This window comes from Piliocolobus tephrosceles, chromosome 10 (genome assembly GCF_002776525.5).
Source record: "Piliocolobus tephrosceles isolate RC106 chromosome 10, ASM277652v3, whole genome shotgun sequence".
Taxonomy (NCBI): Eukaryota; Metazoa; Chordata; class Mammalia; order Primates; family Cercopithecidae; genus Piliocolobus; species Piliocolobus tephrosceles.
Genome location: NC_045443.1, coordinates 29,928,763 through 29,954,954, shown reverse-complemented (window position 1 = coordinate 29,954,954; position 26,192 = coordinate 29,928,763). Strand labels below are relative to the sequence as shown.

The window sequence follows — 26,192 nt, the reverse complement described above, 5'->3', positions numbered from 1 at the left end:
GCTATGCTAAGGTAATAGCAAGCTCTGAAAATTAAAATGACTGAACATGAAAAGGTTTAATTTTTTGTTCACAGGAGGAGAGCTGAGGGCCCAGTAACTTTCTAGGGATGTTGCCTTCCAGCCGGTTGACTCTGGGTTCTGAGCTGCTTACATTTTATAGTCCTGCCATCTGGAGTGGCTAAGTCAGTGTAGCAGAGGGAAAGAAAGTTAGTGGGGCCCTAACTTCTTATATTGAAGCTTACAAGTACATATTACAAAAGCGGAGAGAATAGTGTAATGAGCTCCATGTTTGTCCCTATCACCCAGCTTCAGCATTTATCAACTATGCTTAATCTTATTCCATCAATAGCCCCACCCACTAACAGTCCCTCTTGTTTTCTCTGACCCGCTACAAACTGTTTGGAAACTAGTCCCAACTATAGTGCTAGTTCAGTCATCATCATTTCAGCATACAATATCTCTAAAAGATATGGCTATCTTTTAAAATATACAACCACAGTATTCTCATGGTAACTAAAAAAATATTTCCAACCATTCTTTAATATCATTAAGTATTCATTCCACCACACAGTTTACAAGTGTTTCAGCCTCAAGAGACCCACGGCACCTTTGCTCAGACCTGCAGGCCAGAAGTAGTCATGTACCCCCTCCAAATACAAAGGGGCTGGAAAGTATAGCCCCCTTTGTGCCTCAGAAGAAAATCAAACAGACTGGATGAATACATAGTTTTGTGTCTGATACAGCCTACAATGGTGTTTTCCTTTGAAACAACAACAAGAAATGTTGAAGATCATTTTCTCTCTGAAGGAAATTCCAGATCCAGCTTTTTAGATAATATATTTTTCTCCCCATCTATTCACATATCAATAAGGGTCCTCAAGCCTATTTCATGAACCACCAGAACTGAACGCCTCAGAATCCTGGGCCCTTGCGGATCTCCATTCTTTCTGTTTACCTACAGCATCTATTAGCAGGTCTACGTCCCACCTGTTCATAAAGGCTCAGATCAGTGCTGCTCCTTCAGAAAGGTTTCTCTGCTAGAAAACTTACACTGACTGCTTTCCCCTTCTAGTCTGTACACATATTTATACCATCATGTGAATTCCTGAATATGATCATGTTTTCTTAACATTTCACCATGATCCAGTCACTGAAATAATGAATGCTTTGACTTTGCCACTGAGAGAGGGAACCTGTTGATTTTGCAGTGTGAGAACTGCTCAAGAGGGCAGGTCTAGGGTAGATGGCTGGGATGACCTGAGGCCTGGGTGTCTCACCTCAGGAAGAGAGGTGACAGTTCACAGAAGTCAAAATCAGAAAGTTAGGTAGGGGTCGGGTATGGTGGCTCACACCTGTAATCCAGGCACTTTGGGAGGCAGAAGTGGGTGGATCACTTGAGGTCAGGAGTTTGAGACCAGCCTGGCCAACATGGTAAAACCCTGTCTCTAGTAAAAATACAAAAATTAGCCAGGTTTCATGGTGCACATCTGTAATCCAGCTATTCGGGAGGCTGAGGCGAGAGAATGGCTTGAACTTAGGGAGGCAGAGGTTGCAGTGAGCCGATATCGTTCCACTGCACTTCAGCCTGGGCAACAGACTGAGACTCCTCAAGAAAAAAAAAAAAAAAAAGAAAAAAGAAAGTTAAGTAGGAAGATGCTCTAAATGCAGATTGAGGTACTGAATAGTTTTGCTTATAGCCCAATGGATGATAACTACCTGATGGCCCTTAAAAGTATCTTATGATCTTACGAGGCTTTGGCTCAGAGCCTGATACAAAATAAATCCTTAGAACATTGTTGAATAAATGACTGGTGACCTTGGTTATAGTTAGTATCCTTAGAAAAGATTAAGCCTTGTGGAGCCACCCTTCTGAGAAGGTTGTAACACACCTGGTATTCCACTCTTGGCACCAGAAAGTTGACTGTAATTATTATTGCACGCTGTCCCACCTCATTCCCCATGCATGCCTTGTCCAATTTTCTGTCTTCAAAGCCATCTGCAAGGGTCTATCTACTTGTAACTTTATAAAAACAGTGAAATGCTTCCTGGAGAATGATGGAATTTATATTGTGAAATATCTGGTTAACTTGCACAATTACGTATATGACAAAATAAAAATACAATACGGTGTGGTTCTGATATTTATTTCCATTTGTTCTCTAGAAAGGTGGTGAGGGCGTAAGCTAGGGGTGACCACGGGAACTCTCTTTTCCTGGACCCCCCTGTCCCCAGGCCTGTTTTGTCAGCTTGGTTCTCTTACTTACCTCCTCTGTCTTTTGGTTTCTCATAGCTTGAAATCTGAATGACTGTATTTATGTTAATCACAAAGAATGGTCTATTATCTTCTTTGTAGTTGTTCTAAATTTAGATTTTATTAAATTGCTCATTTTTAAAAACTAAGAAAATTTTGCCCTCATAGATCTAAATCCCTCTATCTGTCCTATCCCACATGGAATTTCTATAGGAACAAGAGTCAGAAGTTTTCACAAGAGGTAAAAGAGGGTAAGTAGGCATAGAATTCACACAGTAAAACTGATGGACGAAAATGGCAAATCAGGATGGTAGTTGGGAATTTTGACAGTGGAGGGGGCTACAGCCAAGGGGAGAGAGGTGGGTTTGGAGTCGGAATCTAGAACCAAAAAGATAAAACCAAGGACAAGTGAATGTGGGCAGAGGTGGAGGATGGATGGGCCTGAAGACAGGTGATTGTCTAGATCTGTGCGGTCCACCAGAGGAGCTGTGGGCCCCATATGGCTACCTAGCACTTCAAATGCTAGTTTCAATGGACATGTGCTGGAAGTGTAAAGGCACACCACACTTCACAGACTTAGTAAGAAAAAAATATAAAATATCCCATTAATACTTTTTACGTTGATTATCTATTGAAATGATAATATTTTGGATATATTCATTGAAACAAAATATATTTCTGAAACTAATTCTTTATGTTTCATTTTATTCTTTTTAATGTAGCTAATAGAAAAATGAAAATTATATATGCTTTCATTCTCTGTGGGATGGCACTGGCCTAGAACCAGCACTGTGCTCCTTGCTTGACCCCATGCCAGAGGAGCTAGAAGGATGAGTGGCTGGTGAGGCATGAGTGGCATATGCTCTAGATGCAGCACTCTCTGCAGCCTCTGTCTGCCTCTGGTTTGAGTGGCCTCTTCTAATCTGCCGTGTTGTGTCTTGCTCAGCTGATTCTGAGTGGTGGGAAGATTTTATTGCACTACACCTTAGAATTGTGCCAATTTAGAATTTGATTCTCATCTGGAAAAAAAAGAAAAAAAAGAAAATATTCTTCAAGACCCAAGACCATAGGTGCTTATGATACTTCTTGTAAATTACCACTCAAAGTTGTGCTGTGAATAGAGCCGTGAGGGGCCTTAAGAATTTATCTCAGCTAGGTAGTCAAACCTGAATGTGCCTCAGAAACACTAGGGAATCATGTTAAAATATAAGTTCTGAAGTCCAGATGCCCAGAGGTTCTGCTTCCATGTTTTTCATAGACTTGCATTTGAAAAGTGATAGAATAGATTTTATGTATAACCTGTCCTGTCCGAAAAGTGTCATTTGCTTCCAGATTTGCTCTTCTGTTTCTATAAGTATCGTCAGAAATGTGATCCTTTGACCTCCACTCTTGTACATCTGGGATTAAGGATAAAAACAAAAGCCAAAGTTAAGTATGGCTTCTGCATAGGGCTAGAGCCTGCAGGAGAAATATCATTTCCACTACCACAGCCATGCTTTGCTGCCTAGTAATTGGTTTTGTCTTACCAGTTTGAAGGAGATAGCACATAAAGAAGTCTATACTTGATGGAAGAAGTATTGCCTTTATCACATTGAAAATGGTTGTCTTTCAAATCCAGAAGGGAGATAACAGAATTTTCAGTGAAAGGATACAAAGGCTCTCTCTCAGCATCATATTTTTTCATGAGATTTGGTCCTGGATAAACAACTAGAATAGATTTGCTTAAGTGGTAGGTCTGTTTTTGCTGTTAAGAAATACAGGCAAAGGTTTGTATTACTTCATAGGAAAAGATGAAGATAGGAAATAACAAGATGAAACTAGCACGCAATATCTTCCATGTTCTAAAGAAGCTTCTTTCTCATCTTTCCATTTTGGTTGCTGGTTTCAAAGAGACACAAAACCTTAGATCTTGATTGTTACAACCTAGGACTCTGTGTCTTCCTTGTAGTTGCATCTGTTACAGCCCCGAACATGGGGCTATCTCATAATAACCTCAGAACATTGAATTACAATGTTTCTTTTGTAAAATAATATATTGTGTGTTTAAAGAGAGCTGTGCAAAATGAACTGCTCTGTTCTTGACTGAGCATCTAACAAAGCCTTCGAAACATGTCTATAGGGGCTCTTAAAACATGTTTTTTGGGGCTGGGCATGGTGGCTCATGCCTGTAATCCTAGCACTTTGGGAGGCTGAAGCGGGTGGATTGCCTGAGGTCAGGAGTTTGAGACCAGCATAACAAATATGGTGAAACCCCGTCTCTACTAAAAATACAAAAATTAGCCCGGCATGGTGGTATGCACCTGTAGTCCCAGCTACTCAGGAGGCTGGGGCAGAATTGCTTGAACCCGGGAGGCGGAAGTTGCAGTGAGCCGAGATTGCACCACTGCACTCCAGCGTGGGTGACAGAGCGACCCTCTGTCTCAAAAAGAAACATGTGTTTTCGAAATGAAGCTGAAGGTGTTCTGTATTTTAGAGCTGTGATGGCCAGGCCTGAGTGAATATAAGAATCAATCAATGAAACATGTTTAATATAAAGATTCTCTGATTCATCTCACAGAAATTCTGATTGGGTAGGTCACAAGATTGGATGACAGAATCTTTGTATCAAACAGCGGCCTACATGACTTGGGGGAGTCACCTGTTTTGAGAACCCTGGGCAAAAACTGTGTCCTCTGTAGCTGAAGAGTTCTCTGTCTGGGATACTGCCCCCATTATGTCTTTGTATTGTAATATGTTCATAGAAAAATAGCTTCTTGGGGATGAAAGAGGTTATCAAGGTCAATGAGCATAGTTTTCTAAACCAGAATGAAACTATGTGGTCATAATTTATTTAATTTGTCACAAGAAAAGGGAGAGAAGAGGGAGTCACGTGAGGGAGCTTGTGGCGGTAGAAATTTTACCTGGGGACTAGAGATGGGTTGCTGAAAAATGCAGATCGGGATCACTTACTGACATATTATTTGTTGAAGAAAACTGTCTCATCCTTTAAATCTACATATTGTATTTCCATTACAATCTTAAATCCCAGAGAAGCTGATGAAAGTTAAAGAGACACTTCTTATATTTTCTGCTAACATTTAAACATAAAGGCCAATATTGCTTTTCACACTGAAAAAAATGCCGAGCCTGAGCTTTTATTTAAGGATTCTATTTCTTGATGCTCTAACAAACATTTTCAGCAGTGCAATCAGTTTGATGTGTCGTTAGAGAAGATTATATATGGATTTTTAGTTTACGTCAGTCCTGCTAGGACTACGTGAAAGCTCCAGTTCTTCTGGGCTTCACTGGTGAAGGAGTGAGTCAGGGTCTCAGGCAGGTGCTTCTCCATGAGACACCAGTATTTCACCCACCATATTTCCTTTCACCTCTCCACATTAATAAAGAAATGCTAATGGGAGACCATTTGATGCCATGGACAATTGTATTTGGAGCCAGAAAACTATGTCATGTGTGTGCAAACTCTGCTATATGCTTGCAGTGGGAATGGCATAAATTACAGCCTCTTTAAGGCAATTTTCTTTGCTGCAAGAATGAGTGTAATGCCCACTTCATAGAGATTTTGCTGTCAAATAATCCTTATACACAAATGCTTTGTAAACTAGGAAATGTCGTACATGCTAGTGGTATTTTTAATATTGTATGTGTTTCATTAATAGACCAACAGGATTCTTGTATAGAGACCTGGAAACCTGAGCCTGATGCATTGTCAGCAATCAGTTCATGCCTCCTCAATGAATGTTGAACCTGTGCTTAATGAGAGAAAGTATATTGGTTTGAAATAAACATGTTAAATCCTTTATGGAGAGAAAGATACCTTAGGCAAAAAAATGAACCCAGTATTTATTTTGCAGAAACTGTATTTGCTTTTTTGCAGATATGTGGGTAAGAAGTTACTAACATTCTCAGACATTGAAATCCATTTTCTCTACTCTGATGAAGCTCTCTATTAATAAAATTACTGTATTAATGGCTCATGTAAAAGGTCAGAAAGACTTAAATGCCATTTCAGATTCACTTTATAATTTATCCATGGTAACAAAAATTCTCATTTTAACTACATTCATTGTAGTTTAATGCAAAATAAAAAAAAATAAGCCTGGCATAGCTTTAGGAGGTTATTTCAGTGTGAAGGGAGTGCCTGTAACACTGGGTGCTGAAGAGGGCTACAAAAAGGCAGAATCTTCCATCTGTGCCTCTCAGCTACATGCCCGGACAACTGCAAGCCTAGCAGGTATCTTTTATTGGGTTGTAGAAAAGTATATGGTTGCCCCAGGCTGAAATAAAAGTATAAACTCAAGTATTTCCAGATTCTAAGGCATTATTTTATTATCAGGCTGATTTTTTAAGACCCACAGAATCCATTTATTTTAAGACCTGGGTGCTAGGGAAATAATTATAGACAGACATAGTCACTGCTCCTGAGGAGCTTCTGTTTTAGTGGGGAGGATGGGCACATTCATGGACAGTTACAGGGCAGTGTGCCAAGCCCCAGTGTGATGGGACACCTTCCTGTCCCGGGGAGGGATGATATTGAAGGCTTGTCACAGTGAATGGTGTCTGCTCTGGGACCTGAAGCATCCAGAGGATTTGGAGTTGATTGGACCTGTAAGAGTTGATTCCAGAAGATGAGGTGAGCTAGTCAGGTGCTGCTGTCAAAAATGTGAAACTTGAGGGTGAGGCAACTGGTGTGAAGATGACAGAAAAGGAGATGCTGGGGACGGAACTGCTAACTACGCTCAACCTCCATTATGAACAAGCACAAGAAGCCCCTGAGCAGAGAGTGGAGGTGGAGAAATGCTAAGAGAAGCAGAGCAGCCAGGAGAAACGCATGTAGCCTTCATGGAAGGGTGCTGCCTTTCTTTCTTGCAGTTGCTTAGTTTTGGTTCCCTAAGAATCTTAGTTCTACTCTGAGTTTTCTGTCTTTGAATTCTTCTGGGAATTTTTTTTTAATTTCCATAAGTTATCGGGGTACAGGTGGTATTAGGTTACATGAGTAAGTTCTTTAGTGGTGATTTGTGAGATTTCGGTGCACCCATTATCTGAGCAGTATACACTGCACCATATTTGTAGTCTTCTATCCCTTGACCCCCTCACACTCTTCCCCCAAGTTCCCAAAGTCTGTTGTGTCATTTTTATGCCTTTGCATCCTCACAGCTTAGCTCCCACATATCAGTGAGAACATATGATGTTTGGTTTTCCATTCCTGAGTTGCTTCACTTAGTCTCCAGTCTCATCCAGGTCACTGCAAATGCTGTTAATTCATTCCTTTTTATGGTTGTATAGTATTCCATCATAGTATTCCATCATATGTATATACATTTTTTTCTTCTTTTTTTTTTTTTTCCTTATCCACTTGTTGATTGATGGACATTTGGTTGGGTTGGTGCCATGACTTTGCTGTTGTGAATTGTGCTGCTATAAACATGCGTGTGCAAGTATCTTTTTTGAACAATGACTTATTTTCTTCTGGGTAGATACCCAGTAGTGGGATTGCTGGGTCAAATGGTAGTTCTACTTTTAGTTCTTTAAGGAATCTCCACACTATTTTCCATAGCGGCTGTGCTAGTTTACATTCTCACTAGCAGTGTAGAAGTGTTCCCTGTTCACTGCATCCACACCAACATCTACTGTTTTCTGATTTTTTGATTATGGCCATTCTTGCGGGAATGAGGTGGTATATCGCATTATGGTTTTGATTTGCATTTCCCTGATCTTTAGTGATGTTGAGCATTTTTTCACATGTTTGTTGGCCATTTGTATATCTTCTTTTGAGAATTGTCTATTGATGTCCTTAACCCACTTTTTGATGGGATTTTTTTTTTCTTACTGCTTTGTTTGAGGATTGGTTTCCAGATTTAAAGCTCCTTTTAGCAGTTCTTGTAGTGATGGCTTGGTAATTGCGAATTCTCTCAGCATTTGTTTGTCTGAAAAAGACTATTTTTCCTTCACATATGATGCTTAGTTTTGCTGGATACAATATTCTTCGCTGATAATTGTTTTGTTTGAGGAGGCTGAAGATAGGCCCCCAATCCCTTCTAGCTCGTAGGGTTTCTGCCAGTAATCTGATAGGTTTTTCCTTACAGGTTACCTGGTGCTTCTCTCTCACAGCTCCTAAGATTATTTCTTTCGCCTTAACTTTGAATAACCTGATGACAATGTGCCTAGGCAAAGATCTTTTTGCAATGAATTTCCCAGGTTCTTTGTGCTTCTTGTGTTTGGATGTCTAGATCTCTAGCAAGGACATGGAAGTCTTCCTGTATTGCTCCCCCAAATACGTTTTCTAAGTTTTTAGAATCCTCTTCTTCCTCAGGAACACTGATTATTCTTAGTTTTGGTCATTTAACATAATCCCAGACTTCTTGGAGGATTTGTTCATATTTTCTTTTACTTTTTTCTTTGTCTTTGTTGGATTGGGTTAATTCAAAGACCTTGTCTTCAAGCTCTGAATTTCTTCTACTTGTTCAATTCTATTGCTGAGACCTTCCAGAGCATTTCACATTTCTAAACGTGTGTCCAAAGTTTCCTGAAGTTTTGATTGTTTTTTATTTAAGCTATCTGTTTCCTTGAATATTTCTCCCTTCACTTTTTGTATCATATTTTGGATTTCCTTGCACTGGGCTTCACCTTTTTCTAGTCCTTCCCTGATTAGCTTAATAACTAACCTCCTGAATTCTTTTCCAGGAAAATCAGGGATTTCTTCTTGGTTTGGATCCATTGCTGGTGAACTAGTGTGATCTTTTTTCGGGGGATGTTGAAGAGCCTTGTTTTGTCATATTATCAGGGTTGGTTTTCTGGTTCCTTTCTCATTTGGGTAGGCTCCATCAGAGGGAAAATCTAGGACTGAAGGCTGTTGTTCAGATTCTTTTGTCCCACGGTGTGTTCCCTTGATGTAGTACTCTCCCCATTTTCCTATGGATGTGGCTTCCTGTGAGCCAAACTGCAGTGATTATTGTCTCTCTTCTGAATCTAGCCACCCAGTGAATCTACCAGGCTCTGGGCTGATACCAGGGGTTGTCTACACAGAGTCCTATGATATGAACCATCTGTGGGTCTCTCAACCATGGATACCAGTGTCTGTTCTGGTGGAGGTGACTGGGGTGTACAATGGACTCCATGAGGGTTCTTAGCTTTGGTGTTTAATGCTCTATTTTTGTGCTGGTTGGCCTCCTGCCAGGTGGTGGCACTTTCCAGAGAGCATCATCTGTGGTAGTATAGGGAGGGACCGACGGTGGGTAGGACCCTAGAACTCCCAAGAGTATATGCCCTTTGTCTTTTGCTACCAGGATGGGTAGGGAAGGACCATCAGGTGGGGGCGAGGCTAGGTGTGTCTAAGCTCAGACTCTCCTCGAGTGGGTCTTGCTGAGGCTGCTGTGGGGGCTGGGGGTAAGATTCCCGGGTCGCTGGAGTTATGTACCTAGGAGGATTATGGCAGCCTTTGCTGAGTCATGCAGGCTGTCAGGGAAGTTGGGGAAAGCCGGCAGTTACAGGCCTCCTACACAGACCGAAGGCAGGTCTCTCTTCCACCGTGCTCCCCTTAACAACCCTCAGACCGTTTCCAGGTGGAGAGTGATACAAGGCTATCTGCCTCCCAGCTGTGTAAGAAGAGGGCTTGGTTCTTCCCCAGCCTGTGGAGTCTGTACATCAGATTCGCACCCTCCCCCGAGTTCTGGCAAAGAGGCTTCTCACCCCATTCAAATTGTTACAGATTTCAGCTAGAGATTTCCTTCTCTCTGTGTAGTTTTACCTCCTGCTTCTCTCCCATTGGATCCCTGTGGTGCCAGACAGAAATGGCCTGCCAGGGGACCCCGCGAACTCCCAGGGCCCTTCTGTTGCTTCCTCTACCCCGGTATTTCTCTTGGCTGTCCACATTGACTCAGCTCCGGGTAAGTCAGAAACTTCTCCCACAAACAGACCTTCAGCTTCTCCTGTTGGGGGGATGTGTTTGGGAGAGGAGCGTCTCCCTTTCCCACTTCCACTGTTGGGGCACTCACAGTTTTGTGGGGGGTCTCCTGGGTCCTAAAGGAGCCGTCCTCTTTGTTAAGAGGGTCTGTGGGTCCTCTTGGGATTGCTGATTTGTTCTTGCAATCATTCTGGAGCTAAAATTCACAATGTGAGCCCCGCTGGCTGCTCTGTCCGCAGCCGCATCTAGTCCTGCCTCCTGTCTGTCATGATCTCACCGTACATCTCTTCTGGGAATTTTCAAAATAGTCTCTACCTTTAATTGAGCTGGATTAATTGGACCATTCATCCTTATAAGCCAGAAGAACTTCAACAGAACACAATGAGAAGCTGGTCAGAGTTGCTTGGTTCTGTTTTCTTCTTTCGTTGGGTGTTTGCAAATAGTCTCACTATCTCTATGGGTCCCAGGTGCTAAAGCAGCAAGTATTCAGTACTACTGATGGGTCTCGGCCCTGGAATGCCCCATGGGGGCCACAGCACTCATCTGGCACCTTCTACTTTGCTTGCTTTTACACGATCCTTTCCACTGGGGATTATCTGTGGCTTTCTAGTGCCAGCCTTTTTTCCTGGAGCTCAGGTCCTGCTTCCAGTCATATATCCTTGTCTATAGATGGTTTTTCTTGATTTCCTTTTCTTTTGTGTCTTCTGTGCTTGTTCCACATTACCATTATGAGGTTCCTCCGTGTTGTTGCATTCATTCTCATTGCTGAATTGATTTCCATCACATGGATATTCCATAATGTATGTATGCATTTTATCGTAGATGGATATGTGAGTTGTATCCAATTTGGCGCTATTAAGAAAAGTCCTGCTATGAACAATCTTCTAAATGTTTTTTGGTAAACACATGTGTCCAGTGCTGTTTGGGTGGAATTACTTAGGAGTGGAATTGCTAGTTCATGAAATATGCATTTATTTTGCTTTCATGAAACTGCCTACGGTTCTGCAAAGTGGTTTAATCAATTTACAGTAGTGTTTCAAAGTTCTAGTTGCTCCACATCCTCACTGATCCTTGACATGATATTTTTTTATTTTAGACTTTCTACTGGCAGTAATTTTTATCATTTTTATATTATACAATTTCTAATCCTGCACTCATAATTGTTCTTTAAATATGACATGTTTATTTACAATTTGAAGCTATTACTCTTGGGTGGCCCTGCCTGGACTATCTCCCATCTCTCCACATACTTAATTACATTCTGTGGAGATTCTAGGATGTCTTCCCTTCATCTTCCATTTCTCATTAATCTATCATTTCTTAGAACTCCATCGCAGTTGGATATTTATATTACACTGTTGTCAACCATATAACATGTGTGTGTTCTCACCAACAATGCAGTGAAAATGCTCTTGTGGAAGGCAGAGGCTAGATCATACTACCCCTTAGCACCTAGAAAGGCACATAGAATAATTACTCAATGTTTAATGAATTCAAGTGAAGTTTCCCTGTGCATTGAGGAGGGTAGTGCAGGAAGTAGCTTTCTTTGGATAGTTCTGGAAAAGGTTATGGGCAAGGGAAGAAGATGCTAAAGACAGTAATTACCAGGTAATGCCTGTGTAGGGCTGTCATGGCTAGGGCACAGTGAGGTGGAGACCCTTTGAAACATCAATAGTAATTCAGGAGTTATGAGGATGAAAACAGGCAAGAGTCTGGGAGGGGAGCAGGACAGATCACCAAAACCTAGTGGTGAAATGGGAGGAGTTCCCTTATCCCCCTCAAGGGTGTGTGATAGGGGGAGTGGCTCGCTTCTTAGGTGCCCTGCTGCTCAAACCCTTAGCAGAAGCATGCAGACCAGCAGGTCATGGGGAGCATTTTTGGCACCAACCCCATGGCAGCATCTAGGGTTGAGTGTATACAGCTGCTGAAGCCCTGGTGGGTATGTGTTACCGTGTACTCTTTCAGCTTTGCCGTCTGCAGGTGGCTTGTGTTAATCAGCTCAATTAGACTCTCTGCCTTATCACCAGGACAGAGGGTTTTCTGTATCCTGGGTTCTTGCCCTAGTGTATCAGTAAAATCAGATCACATGTGGACTTGGAGGATGGGTTGAAAGATTTTATTGAGTGGTAGAAGTAGCTCTCAGTGAGGTGGATGGGGATCGAGAAGGGAGATGGAGTGGGAAGGTGGTCTTCCCCTAGAGTCTGGCCGATCGTCCCCAGCTGAATTCCATGTCATTCCGCCATCGATGTCCTGCCAGTGTCTGCTGGGGTCTGTTGGTGTGCTCTTCTCCTCCTCTCGATGTCCAGCCATTTGTATCTGTGCTCGCTAGGGTCTCAGGGTTTTATGAGTACAAGATAGGGATCATGGTGGGCCAGAGTGGTTTTGGAAAATGCAACATTTTGGCACAAAAACAGGAGTGCCTGTTCTCACTTAGGTCCATGAGCACAAGCCTGAGGGTGAAGCCCTAGCCAGGGACCCTGCCCTTCTCTACCCAGCACTTCCCTGCCCGCCTCCCGTGTCAGCGGTATCAGTACAGTCTGAGCTGGGTGGGGTGCTCCTCACCAGTGGTATATTGACAGTTGGCAAATGCCCTTCCTAAGAGGAGGTGAGTGGCTACAGTGGACCCAATGTCCTGTATTTATAAAATGATAAAAGATTGTGTAGGCAAAAGTAAAAGAAAGATCCTATGAGCAATAACTTTTTGATGTAAAGCAAGCAAGAACTGTATATTTCTGCTTGCAGTACCTGATTTTTTCATATGCACCTATCATAGATGTCTTTCTAGGGCAAAGAAATATGTTAGGCTCATGTTATTTCTTAGCCAGATAGGTTTTTGCTGAGGCAAAGAACAGAATTTATGTATATGCTTGCACTTAAAACGCTTTGATTTTTTTCGCGATAAAAATGAAGGTTTAGATGTGAAGAGCCACACGGTTTTGTTAGGTGCAATTTGATGAATGCCATTTTCCCCACAGTCTCAGCTTCAGTTTGCCTTTCCCTTTCATGTTTTTCGGCCACAAAACCTCTTTACTCTTTTCTGGCTTATCAATGAAAATGCATGACTAAATTGTTTAAGCTGAATTCCTGGCTTTCTGTGCTGTATATTCCATTTTGTTGGCAAGATATTCTTGTGACTTTCCTTCTGTTCACAGAATTTGTGGTAGAAAATTGGTAAATTCATTTTGGTTTTGCACTTGCTTTAAAAAAGATAACACAGCAGGGCAGAGATATTTGACAGATTATTTTGCTTCTGAAATTATAGCAGAAATAAGATGATTTGCTTCAATGTAATTCATAGTGAAAGAATTAAAAAGAAATACTGTAGCCATTGGACAGCTAGCTGAACTATCCCCTCCACCCCCTACCTCCAGTGTAATTAGCTTTTGGAGTGATTCCAAATGGCTTCTTTGTTTGTTGTTGTTGTTCTTTTGTGGGTTTTTTTTTTTTTTTTTTTCTCATTTTGTTTTGTTTCATTTTGAAACAGGATCTTGCTCTGTTGCTCCAGGCTGCAATTCAGTGGCACAATCACTGCTCACTCCAGCCTTGACCTCCCTGGCTAAAGTGATCCATCCTCTCATCTCAGCCTCTGGAGTAGCTGGGACTACAGGTGTGTGCCACCACACCCAGCTAAGTTTTCTTTAAAAAATTTTTTTGTAGAGATGAGGCCTTGGTGTGTTGCCTAGGCTTATCTCAAACTCTGGGGCTCAAGCAGTACTCCCAGCAAGGGCTCCCAAGGTGCTGAGATTACAGGCATGAGGTACCATGCCCAGCTCACTGCACCCTCCACCTGCCAGGTTCAAGTGATTCTCCTGCCTCTTCCTCCCAAATAGCTGGGAATACAGGTGCGCACCACCACACCCACCTAATTTTTGTATTTTTAGTAGAGAAGGGGTTTCACCATGTTGGCCAGGATGGTCTTGATCTCTTGACCTTGTGATCCGCCCACCTCGGCCTCCCGAAGTGCTGGGATTACAGATGTGAACCACTGTGAAAGCATTTTTCTTTTGGTAATATGTAAATAGCTATGTTGAGATTATAACTTAAAAAATTTTTGTTATACTTGTTTTTTGTCAATACAGTATTGCACATCTAGAAGACATAAAGAATTGAGGTCAACTTGCAGAGCAAGGCCAAAACGTAAACTCAAAATTAAATAATACATTCTGCATAGCAGTTCCGGATGTTCCATAGTCAAGCCATAGGTGGAAATAAGATAAGAAAGTGTTACTATTGCAATTCTATTGCCTTTTGCCCTAGATAAAAAGTAGAGAAAGTGGCGTAAAGTATCCCACATGCATGCCATCTTCCAGTCTCAATAATGATAACTCCTGGTCATCTTGTTTCATCCATATCCCACCTACTTACTTTCCCTTCCTCTTAGTCAATTATTTTAAAGCAAATCCCAGACATCATTTTATTTCATATGTGTGTATGTTAGTATATATTTCTAAAAGGCAAGCACTCTTAAAAAATTTACCACAATACTATTATCACACTTTAGCAGTGATTGTCCCTAGCCAATTCTCTCTCTATTCAATCAGTATTTCAGTTTGTTCTGATTGTGTCCTAAGTGGTTATTTTTAATAGAGGTTTGTTTGGATTAGCATCTAAACAAAATCTGCACTTTGCTTGATGTGTCTCTGAAGTTTCTTTTAATTTGCAGATGTCCTCTCCCTCCTTCTCTTCCCATAATTACAATGTACTTGTTTAAGAATCTGGGCCCTTTGTTTCCCACAGTCTGGATTTTGCACACTGCATCCCTGTGGTGTGATGCGGCATGTTCTGTTGTTTCCTGTCTTTGCTATAAACTGATAATTAGATTTAGGACTTGATTAGTTCAGGTTTGATTCTGTTTTTTCTTTTGACTTCGTAAGCATGGTGTGTATTTCCATAAGGAGGACATCAGGCTGTTCATTTCCCTTTCAGTGATGTTAAAGTTGATTAGTCAGTTCTAGGCACCTGAATTAGCCTGTTTTAACTATTATAAGTAAAGGACCTCATTGGCTTTTCACCTAATAAGTTAAGCAGTCATTGATGATCATTGCCATTGATGATCATGCCTAGATCTATTATTTCCTCAAAAAGGGGATAATAGTTTTAAAGTTATTTTAAGAGCTGGGATGTGACTGAGAAGCAGAGCTACCCAACTTTTTCTTCTAAGTTTGATGGTTCACTACTTACCTGAAAAGCTAAGTCATAGAGAACCTTTAGTGGCCTGAAAGGTAGATGACATCAGCTTGAAAGCTCTATGAAAAAAGAAGCCCAAAATGATTCAATCACTTTTCTGTGGAGATGGCATTCTCAGGCAGCAATTTCACAGGTCCAAGCGTAAAAGATAAAGAGCATTTTTTTTTTTGTCATTTTTTTTGTTGCTGTTAAATAGCAAAGCCTGAACTTTATCAAACTTTCAGTGTATACTATTCTATTTGTATATTACCTTTTAGTTAAAAATTAACAGAGGGGAAAGGGTTGAACGTGATTGAAATAGCCATGCCTCTTTCAACCTCTTTGTTGGGGTTTGAGAATCTGAGCAGTAAATAATCTCCCTCCTGCTCTGCAGCCTGATGGCTGTGGATGGTTTTCCTTTCCACCACTGACCTTCAAACAATAAGAAGGGAGGGGAGGAGAGAACTGAGGTGTTTTAAACCAGTAGCTATTTGTTGACAGGAATTCAGGGTCAACTGATGCTTCGCACTAGAAAGTAACTTGGAAATTATCTCATCTAATGTCTTCGCCAATCCAAGATTCCCTCTAAAAAAACCCGACAAATGAGGGAGAACCTCTCTTCACACTCTGTACTCTTACGGTGTTCATCTGTTTCCTTCTGCCTTTTTAATTCAGTGTGTCCTATTTTCACTATTGGATTATACATTCCTTGAGGACAAGGAATTCATCTAATTCTTCTGTTTAATTCCAAGTAAGTTGACAAACACAGTCAGATATGAGCTGAAGTGGTGAACACAGATTTCACTCCATCACGACTGACAGTAGGGGAAGGAGAAGAGCTTCACTCTGATTTGTGCAGAGGTGACTGGGCCTTTCAAAGGGAGGGTGAGGGAGTGGGTGGAGTGGGGGTGGCTCAGTAATGTCAGAGAGGTGAAGACTTATAAAGCGTTGATCCCTGTAGATGCAATGAGGCCAGCTGTGTCCGCTGGCTGACAGTTACCAAAGTTAAAGTTCTGTGCTCCCAGAGATTGGGAGACAGAGGCCTTTCCCTCCTGATAATTACATTTCATAGGAATGGCTCTCGGGCCCTTGACGGAGATGCTTCTGTGTTGTAAGAGATAAGTATTCACAGTCATAAGCACATTTTTGTAAATGCTGTAAGAAAACGATGTTGGGGGCCTGTTGTTAGGTGTTGACTAGAGCAAAGAATAAATTCTCCTGACAGTATTTCTCAGGTAAGCTTTTTAATGAGGGGTTGGGGTCATCCCAGGGACACAGCCTTATGCTGAGGCAATGCTAGAGTTTGATCATCTCCTAATGCAGAGATTTGGACAAAGTTGCTATGTGCAGTTCTCAAGGGTCTAGAACACTGCTTAATGAATGTATTGAATGAATGAATTTAAATAAATTCAATTTTCTCTACCCCTAAAATGAGGGGAACAACTAGAATGCCTTCCACTTTAGCTTAGTGCCTAGTTGCAGCCAGGAAGCAGGCATAACACCTCCTCCATCCATTGTCCCTCTGTCCACCTGGCTGTCCTTGTCATCAAGGACACCTGCAGTTTCCCTCCTACCAAGTCCTGGTCCCTCAGTTTGTGAGTAAGAGATATTAGCTCCATACCACAAATATTTTGATTTTTTGAAATAACTCAATATAGATCAGTGTGTTATAAAAATGATGAAATATTTTCAAATCTACTGCGGGATTCTGGGCACTATTAAGAAGGGATAGTTCAAATGCCTCTTATCCAAGGAATCATGTCTGAAACAGAGTGACATTTCTGTCATGTGCTTTTGTCAAACATTTCCTTCATAGCATTTATTTCTGGTTGTAATATATTTATTTGTATGATAATTTTAAAATATATGTCATGGAAACTGTATCTGTATTTGTTCACCATTGAAAGGTCAGCACCGCAGAGTGGCTAGAACCTATTAGATATATCCCAAATCTATCAGTTTAATAAATAAATGAGTGAATGGCTTTCCATCTTCCCTTGTCTTCTCCTCCAAGATAACATTGACTGGATAGAAATGCTATTTAATAAAAATATGGTGACTGAATGCTTACAGAATGTCATGGTTCTTGAGCAGTGTTTCAGTGATTCTTCTTCTCTTTATAGATTCCTCACCTATTCCTACCTCTTAGCGTTCAACGTGTGGCTTCTGCTTGCACCTGTGACCCTGTGCTACGACTGGCAGGTCGGCAGTATTCCTTTGGTGGAGACCATATGGGACATGCGGAACTTAGCCACCATCCTTCTGGCAGTTGTGATGGCCTTATTGAGCCTGCACTGCTTAGCAGCCTTTAAGGTAATTTTTTCAAAAATAAAATGAACTCTGCATTTGAAGACAGATATTCTATGCCCATAATGTTGTTTTTTGTGCAGGTGTGCAGGTGGTCTGAGTGTAAATTGAATCTCCTCTCTTTGTGTATTTAAATGTTTTGTAGCTGGTAATAATATACCATGGCCACTTTATAGATTTTTTGACTGTTTCTACTAACCCTGTATTGATCTGAAGCTTGATGTTTGTAAATGAGAAGTTACTGCTGTGGTTGGCTAATTTTCAAAGTAATTTATTTGATTTAATATAATGATAAATGAAATTGTGGTAAATAACCTATTTATAAATGCTTAAAATGTAGTTAAGACTCTACTTTCATGAATGAATGCCAGAGGTAGTTGGGTCATTTCTCCCACTGCCTCCCCCAAAAGTATAAAACTACAAAATTATTAAATACAACTATTTCAAAAATGACCAAAGACCAAAGGCAAATATTCTAGTTCATTCTCATGACGCTATAAGGACACACTTGAGACTGAATAATTTATAAAGGAAAGAGGTTTAGTTAGCTCACAGTTATGCAGGGCTGGAGAAGCCTTAGGAAACTTACAATCAGGGCAGAAGGGGAAGCAAACACATCCTTCTTCACAAGGCGGCAGGAGAGAGAATAATGAGTGCCCATTGAAGGGGAAGGTCCCTTATAAAACCATCGTATCTAGTGAGAACTACCTCACTATCACAAAGAGCAGAATGGGGGAAACTGCCCCCATGGTTTAATTATCTCCACCTGGTCTGCACAGCATGTGGGAATTATGGGAACTACAATTCAAGATGAGATTTGGGTGGTGACACAGACAAACCATTTCAGCAAAAAACTTGAAAATGTTTACTTATGAAAAACTGCTACTCCATTGGATAAGATGCTTTTACCTGAAGGTAAGTTCTCTCCATCCTGTCAGATCTAGCAGTAAAAATCCATAAGTTTACTGGTTGGAATTGGCTGGTAAACTTTGGAAAGTTTTACAATTTTGGAAAAATTTGGTTTGGAAAAGAAACAGAGCAGCAAATATGTAAGGGAAAGTTTTGGAAGCAAGAGAAATATAGAAGAGCAGAGGTAATATACATGAATCTATGCATTCATGGCTGTTAAATGACATGTGCACAAGCAAAATTAAAAGCTCTGGGAGACTTATTTGCTGCAAGTTTGTATGCATTCTTCAGCACATACATGAGTTGAGCAGCAGAGATTGGGAAATTCACTGGCGTGAGTTATCCATGTATAACCTCTGCCCCAAATAATTGACTGATCACAAAGCCATGTTGGCACAAGAGAGATCCCCAGAAATCCAGGCAAAAGAAGAAAAGAACTGAGTAATAATTTCAGCATTCTGCAGAGAAACAGATTTTCCAGTTTGAGTCTATGGAAGCTCATCAAATGTATTCAAACAGAAAAACCAACAATTTCAGAAGAACAAAATAGAATCCAGGGTCCCTACAATGTATGACATGCAACACCCAGTTTAACCAAAGATTACTAGATATGTGAAGAAACAGGAGTGTGTGACCAAACTCAGTTTAAAAAAAAAAATGTCAATAGGAAATGGAATAGAATTGAGAATTCAGGGCTAAATCCACACTAATGGGATCAACTGATTTTTGACATAGTTATCAAAGTAATTCAATGGAGAAACAATGGTCTTTTAAAAATGTAACTGAATATCTGTAAGGACAAAATATGAATCTTAATCCTTACATTATACAGTATACAGAAATTAATTCTAAGTGGATCATAGCCCTAAACAAAAAAGTAAATTACACCAAAATTTCTAAAAGAAAAGGAGAAAATCTTTGTGAATTTGACTTAAGCAAATATTTCTTATAACATTTAATGTGAAAACTATAAAAGAAAAAGTTGATAAATTGGAAATCATCAAAATTAAATATTCTTTTCATCAAAAGATAATGTGAATTAAATGAAGAGGCAAGTCATAAATTGGGAGAAAATATTTGTAAAACATAAATCTACAAAGGCCTTGTATCTGGAATATTTACAGTGCTCTTAAAATGCAATAATAAGAAGACAAAAACTAAAATGGAGAAAAGATTCAAGTGGACACTTCACAGAAGATATGCAAAATTTTTAAACAAATACATGAAAAGATGCTCAGCATCATTAGTCATTAGGGAACTTCAAATTAAATCCACAAAGAGATACCATTATATTCTCACTATAATGACTATCACTGGAAAGATTCCCAACACTGAGTATTGGCCAATGTGGAGCAACTGGAATCCTCATCCATTACTGATGGGAATAAAAAATGCTACAGACACTTTGGGAAAATTTGGAAGTTTCTTAAAAAGTTAAACATAAAATTAAACAGCTCTATCCATCTCCACCTACTGAAAAGAAATGAAAACATGTCCATATGAATATCTTGTCTGTGAATATTCATACAGCTTTATTTATAATAGGAGACAAATTGGGAAAAATCTAATGACCTAACATGCAATTGGACAAACTCAGTCATCACTTATTCAGAAATTTTAAGGAACAAACTACGAATACGTAAAACAATGTGGACGGACATGGATGAACATGGTGCTAAGTGAAAGAAACCAGACATATAAAAGTGTATGCTATATGATATGGTTTGGCTGTGTCCCCACCCAAATCTCATCTTGAATTATAGCCCTCCCATAATCTCCACATGTCATGGGAGGGACCCCATGAGAGATAACTGACTCATGGGGGCAGTTACCCACATGCTGTTCTGGTGATAGTGAGAGAGTTCTCATGAGATCTGATGGTTTTATAAGGGGTTTTTCTCCCTTTGCTCAGCACTCATTCTGTCTCCTGCTGCCCAAGGTCCCTGCTTCCTCTTCACCTTCCACTATGATTATAAATTTCCTGAGACCTCCCCAGCCATGCAGAATTGTGAGTCAATTAAACCTGTTTTCTTTATAAATTACCTAGTCTTGGGTATTTCTTCATAGCAGCATAAAAACAAACTAAATACCCTATATGATTCCATTCATGTGAAATTCTAAAAAAGGCGTAATGACAGAAAACATGGGGTTGGAAGTTGACTATAACTTGAAATAACATTTTGAGGTGTTTTATGCTTTTTAAAATATAACTGTGGTAGTGAAACTCACCAAAATTTATACTTAAAATGGTTGAATTTGTTGTATGGTAACTTTACCTCAATAAAGTATAAAAAATGATGAAATATTGCAAATAGGTAAAAGTCTGGAATGAATACAGAACTGAAATTTAAACATAAAATGTAAGGACAGTCCTGAAAATTGAATGAAAAAAATTTGCATGATTAAAACACCTTTTTAAAATTGAAGTGAAAGTTATATAACATACAATTAACTATTTTAAAGAGTACAATTTAGTGGCACTTAGTGTATTTACAGTGTTATACAACTGCCAGCACTTTCTAGTTTCAAAGCTTTTTCATTACCCCATAAAACAACCGCATACTTATTAAGTAATCACTCTCAGCTTTCCCCTCCTCTATCCCCTGATAACCTTTAATTTGCTTTCTGTCTCTATTAATTTGACTATTCTGGGTATAGCATATAAAAGGAGTGTGAACCCAAAATGTCCGAGACTGGCCTCAGCCAATTTAGAAAGTTTATTTTGCCAAGGTGAAGGACACACCTGTGACACAGCCTCAGGAGGTCCTGACTACAAGTGCCCTATGTGATAGGGGTACAGCTTGCTTTTGTACATTTTAGGGAGACCTGAGACATCAATCATATGTGTAAAACATACATTGGCTCGATATGGAAGGGCAGAACAACTTGAAGGGTGGAGGCACGTCCAGGTCATAGGTAACTTTAAAAATTTTCTGATTGGCAATTTGTTGAAAGAGTTATTATCAATAGAAAGGAATGCCTGAGGCCAGGCACGGTCCCTGATGCCTGTAACCCCAGCACTTTGGGAGGCCGAGGCGAGCAGAAAACTTGAGGCCAGGAGTTCAAGACCAGCCTGGCCAACATGGCGAAACCCCATCTCTACTAAAAATACAAAAATTAGCCAGGCGTGGTGGTATGCGCCTGTAGTTCTAGCTACTTGTCAGGCTAAGGTGGAAGAATCTCTTAAACCCAGGAGGTGGAGGTTGCAGTGAGCCGAGATCGCACCACTGCACTCCAGCCTGAGTGACAGAGCGAAGTCTGTCTCAAAATAATAATAAAATAATAATAATAATAATAATAATAATAATAATAATAATAATAATAAAATGTAAAAAGAAAGGAATGCCTGGGTTACAATAGAGGGTTGTAGAGACCTTGTTTTTACTGTGCAGATGAAGCCTCCAAGTAGCAGGCTTCGAGAGAATAGACTGTAAATGTGTCTTATGAAGTCTGTGTTGATGTTAGTGCTGGTGGGGTATAATGAGGTATGTCCAACCCGCTCTTTCATCATGGCCTGAACTAGATTTTCAGGTAACTCTGGAAACCCCTTGAGCAAGAGGAGGGGTCCGTTCACATGGCTGAAGGCCTTAGAATTTTATTTTTTGTTTACAGGAGTAATAAAACATGTGATCTTCTATGTCTGGCTTCTTTCACTTAGCACCATATTCTTGACGTTCACTGAAGTTGTATAGCACGTTGTTCCTTTTCATGGCTGAGTCATATTCCATTGTATGTAATGTAGGGGCAGAAAAACTCCACCTGCATCCACTTAGGGTCCCACCTATGTTCAATAATTAAATTGACATAAGATAAATGGGCAAAAACACACACATTTATTTAATACAAGTTTTACATGGCACAGGTGCCCTCATAAAGAATTAAAGAGTCAAAGAAGCAGTTGAAGTCTGTTACTTATAAACTGGATTGGACAAAGATTAGTAAATAGTGAAGGTATAACTAAATTATGTGGGGAAGCTTAGAAGATAAGAATTACTTTAACAAGGTCTGTACATGATTCTCTCTGGTTATATTTCTCATCCTTGAGGATAAGGAAGCTGCATCTTTTTGGTATGGGAAGGGCATCTTTCATATGAGAATCGTATTTTCTGCTTTAAGAAATAACAAGAAGGTTAAAGTGATCTTTTTGCATCTGCTGCTTTTCAAATGTTATTAACTTATATTCAAGTAATTTAAGTAAATATACCAGAATATTTAATACCTTAAGCATATACCACAATTTGCTTATCCATTTATTCATAGATGGACATTCAATGTTTTCCTAATTTCAATGGCTTTTTTTTTTTTTTTTGGACTACTAAAAATAACACTACTGTACATATTTGTGTACAAGTTTCTTTGTGGATATATATTTTCATTTCTCTAGAGCATATAACTAGGAGTGGAATTACTGAGTCATAAAGTAATTCAACTTTTAACTTTTTGAAGAAGTGACAAACTTCCGTAGTGGCTGCACCATGTTGCATTCCCTCCAGCAATGTACAAGAGCTCCTATTTCTCTACATCCCAACCAACACTTGTTATTTATCTTTTGTTATTTTAATTAAAGCTATCCTACTGAGTCTGAAGAGGTAACTTATTGTTGTTATGATTTGCATTTCCTTAATGATCAATGAAGTTGAGCATCCTTTCATATGTTTATTGGTCATCCTCATTATGTCTTCTCTGGAGAAATGTCTTTTTAGGTCCTTTGCCCACTTTTTAATTGGGTTGTCTTTTTGTTGTTGAGTTGTAAGAGTTATTTATATGTTCAGAATATTAAATGCCTAAAAGATATTTGATTTGCAAATACTGTCTCTCATTCCATAGCTTGGCCTTTTACATTCTTTATAATGTCTTTTGATGCACAAAAGTTTTTAATTTTTTTTTTTTTTTTTTTTTTTGAGATGGAGTTTCGCTCTTGTTGCCTAGACTGGAGTGCAATGGCACCATCTCAGTTCACTGCAACGTCTGCCTCCTGGGTTCAAGCGATTATCCTGCCTCAGCCTCCTGAGTAGCTGGGATTACAGGCACCTGCCACCACGCCTAGCTCATTTTTTGTATTTTTAGTAGAGACAGGGTTTTGCTATGTTGGCCAAGCTGGTCTTGAACTCCAGACCTCAGGTGACCCACCTGCCATGGCCTCCCAAAGTGCTCGGATTACAGGCATGAGCCACCATGCCTGACCAAAAGTTTTTAATTTTTGTGAAATCCAGTTTAGCAATGTTTTTCTTTTTCTATCATGTTTTTACTGTCAAATCTAAAAATGCATGGCCAAATTCAAGGTCATCAAGATTTATGACTGTTTTCTTCTTCTAAGAGTTTTGTGGTGTTAGCTCTTATATTTAGGTCATTGATTCATTTTGAGTTAATCTTTGGGTGTGCAGTGAAGTAGGGATCCAACTTCATTCTTTTGAATGTGCTTATCCAGTTTTCTCTGCATCATTTTTTGAAGAGGGTATTCTTTCCCCCCAAACACCTTATTTTAAAGTAACCATCTGATACATTTTTTTGTAAATGAATTTTATAAAGCAAGGATGATGTAAATAACCATCCTCAAGAAACTCTGGCATGCCAATTAGTTACATAAACTTGAGCTCAAATTTCACCTTGTTAGTAAGGCCTACTTTAACCATCCTGTTTAAAAGGTAGTCATATACTCTCTACTCCTTTGTCTTCCTTTTACTTTTTAACTCCCTTCACTTAAACTTCAAGTTCTAAAATACTATGTAGTTTGGTTATTTTACTTAATGCCTATTTCTGCCAACCAGAGCATGAGCCCCATGAGGACAAACATTTTTCTGTGTCTTGTTCACTGCCATACTTCTATCACTAGGAACTTGCCCCACTCAATATTTATTACCTAAATTTTATTTATTTATTGTCTAAATTTGCCACTCAGTATCTATTATCTAAATGAATAAAACTGCAAAAAGTTAGCAATTCCATTTAATCAGATTTTAGTCTAGAGTATCTTTTCTTGTAAGACGTGTATCTAAAGACTTGAAAAGCACCATGCTCAACAGCCGCATGAAATATTTGGGGGTGAGTATGAGGTTTGTTTTATTATTATCTGACCTTAGCTCATGGTTTGGCGTGCCTGCTGTACTGTAACTGATCTGCAGGAGCACATATAGTGGAGCCTGAATGGGTATGTCGGAAAGGGTTTTTCTTGACTTTTTCCCAGCTAATTAAGGGGCCTGGGGATTCCCCACAGACCGTCATCTCGGTCAAGTGTGTTAAGCATAACCTCTCGTGATGGCAGTAGGCCTCGCACACAGGCAAGTCCTGGCCCTCCCCAGAGGGTCATTGAGGCCTCGCACACAGGCAAGTCTTGGCCCTCCCCAGAGGGTCATTGATAACATGATGAATGAATGGAAACTTCCTCTGTGAAAGGCTGTTAATCCTTTTCTTTCAGGGAGTTTGTTTCATAATCACTTTAATGCATCCTAAAAAATTAGCAGAGCATTCCAGCTGTGGGGATAGTTAAGACTGAGCTCTTCTGTGGTGGCTTTCATCTTGAAAATTCTTGCAATCAATTAACTAGAGCCTCTGACAATTCTTGTCCACTTACACTCTCCACATGTTCTTCTTTCAGAGCTTGGAGACGGCGCTTTGCTCATGTTTTTGTGGCCTGGTTTCGCTTTTCTTGATTTGCTTCCACACCAGAAGGGAGATAGGAATCAAGCCTTAGAGTCAGGTTCTCCAACTAGTTAGTAACCTCTCGAAGTGGGAATAATCCTGTTTTGTGTGTGTGTGATGATGAATTACTAAGGACATGATGGTAAGGGCTTTGACTCTGAGACAGTAAACAGGAGGATTAAACTTTTATGAACATAGGTGTCATGCTTTATGGACATTGTTCTGTGTTAAAAAGAAACAATAGATGAAATGTTTATAATAATGTCAGCAGAATAAACACAGGTCGATCCACCTGAATTATTTCTAAATGAGTTGTGTACTGAATCAGCAAGTATCGAGCTGAAATTATTTTATAATCCCTGATTATATCCATAAATCTTGAGATAGTGAAACTATATATTACCAAGAAAAAAATACCAGATAAACAAGCATATGCAGTGAGTCCAGAGTGTCATGGGAACTCTTTCTTTTATTTTTACCTTTGATTGATTCTCAATCATAAAAAACAACCTTGGCTTATATTGAAAGGAGAATATGTTCTTTGTAGCATCACTACTTTTTCCTCTGTCCTTGTCTTAATATTGATTGAGTGTCTTTTGGTTGCTGTGATTAGCACAGTGAACAAAATGAAAGTCCCACCTGCATGGAGCTTACACTTAAACACTTAAAATATGTCTTGATATGTCAAATATTAGGTGATGTGAAGAGGTCTCACATCACCTCACAGATAAGGTGACATTGGAGCAGAGATATAAAGGAAGTGAAAGGGTGAGTCATGTGGCTGTTTGGGAAAGAGCATTCCAAGAGCAGGGAAAGCCAGTGCTGAGGCCCTGAGGCAGGAAAGTACTGGACCCGTCACAGACAGTAAGGAGGCTGAGATGACTGGAGCCAAGTGGGCAGGGTACAGCCATATGAGTTGATATCAGCACAATTAAGGAGTGAGTGTGTGTAATACGGTGTGTGATACCATGCACCCAAACAATATCAAACTTCTATCTTTTTAAGCCTTTGCCTACTTTC

At 39.9% G+C, this 26,192-nt stretch overlaps 1 protein-coding gene across 2 annotated transcripts in view; it reads left to right on the top strand.

Annotated features, from left to right (window-relative positions):
* The window catches only part of TMTC1 (transmembrane O-mannosyltransferase targeting cadherins 1), a 292,296-nt gene that overhangs the window by 134,606 nt on the left and 131,498 nt on the right, over positions 1-26,192 (top strand). For both annotated transcript variants that reach the window (XM_023209004.2, XM_023209003.2), the window contains one exon: positions 17,441-17,630. In XM_023209004.2, the coding sequence (XP_023064772.1) occupies positions 17,441-17,630 (190 nt within the window). The remainder of the gene's footprint in view (positions 1-17,440; positions 17,631-26,192) is intronic.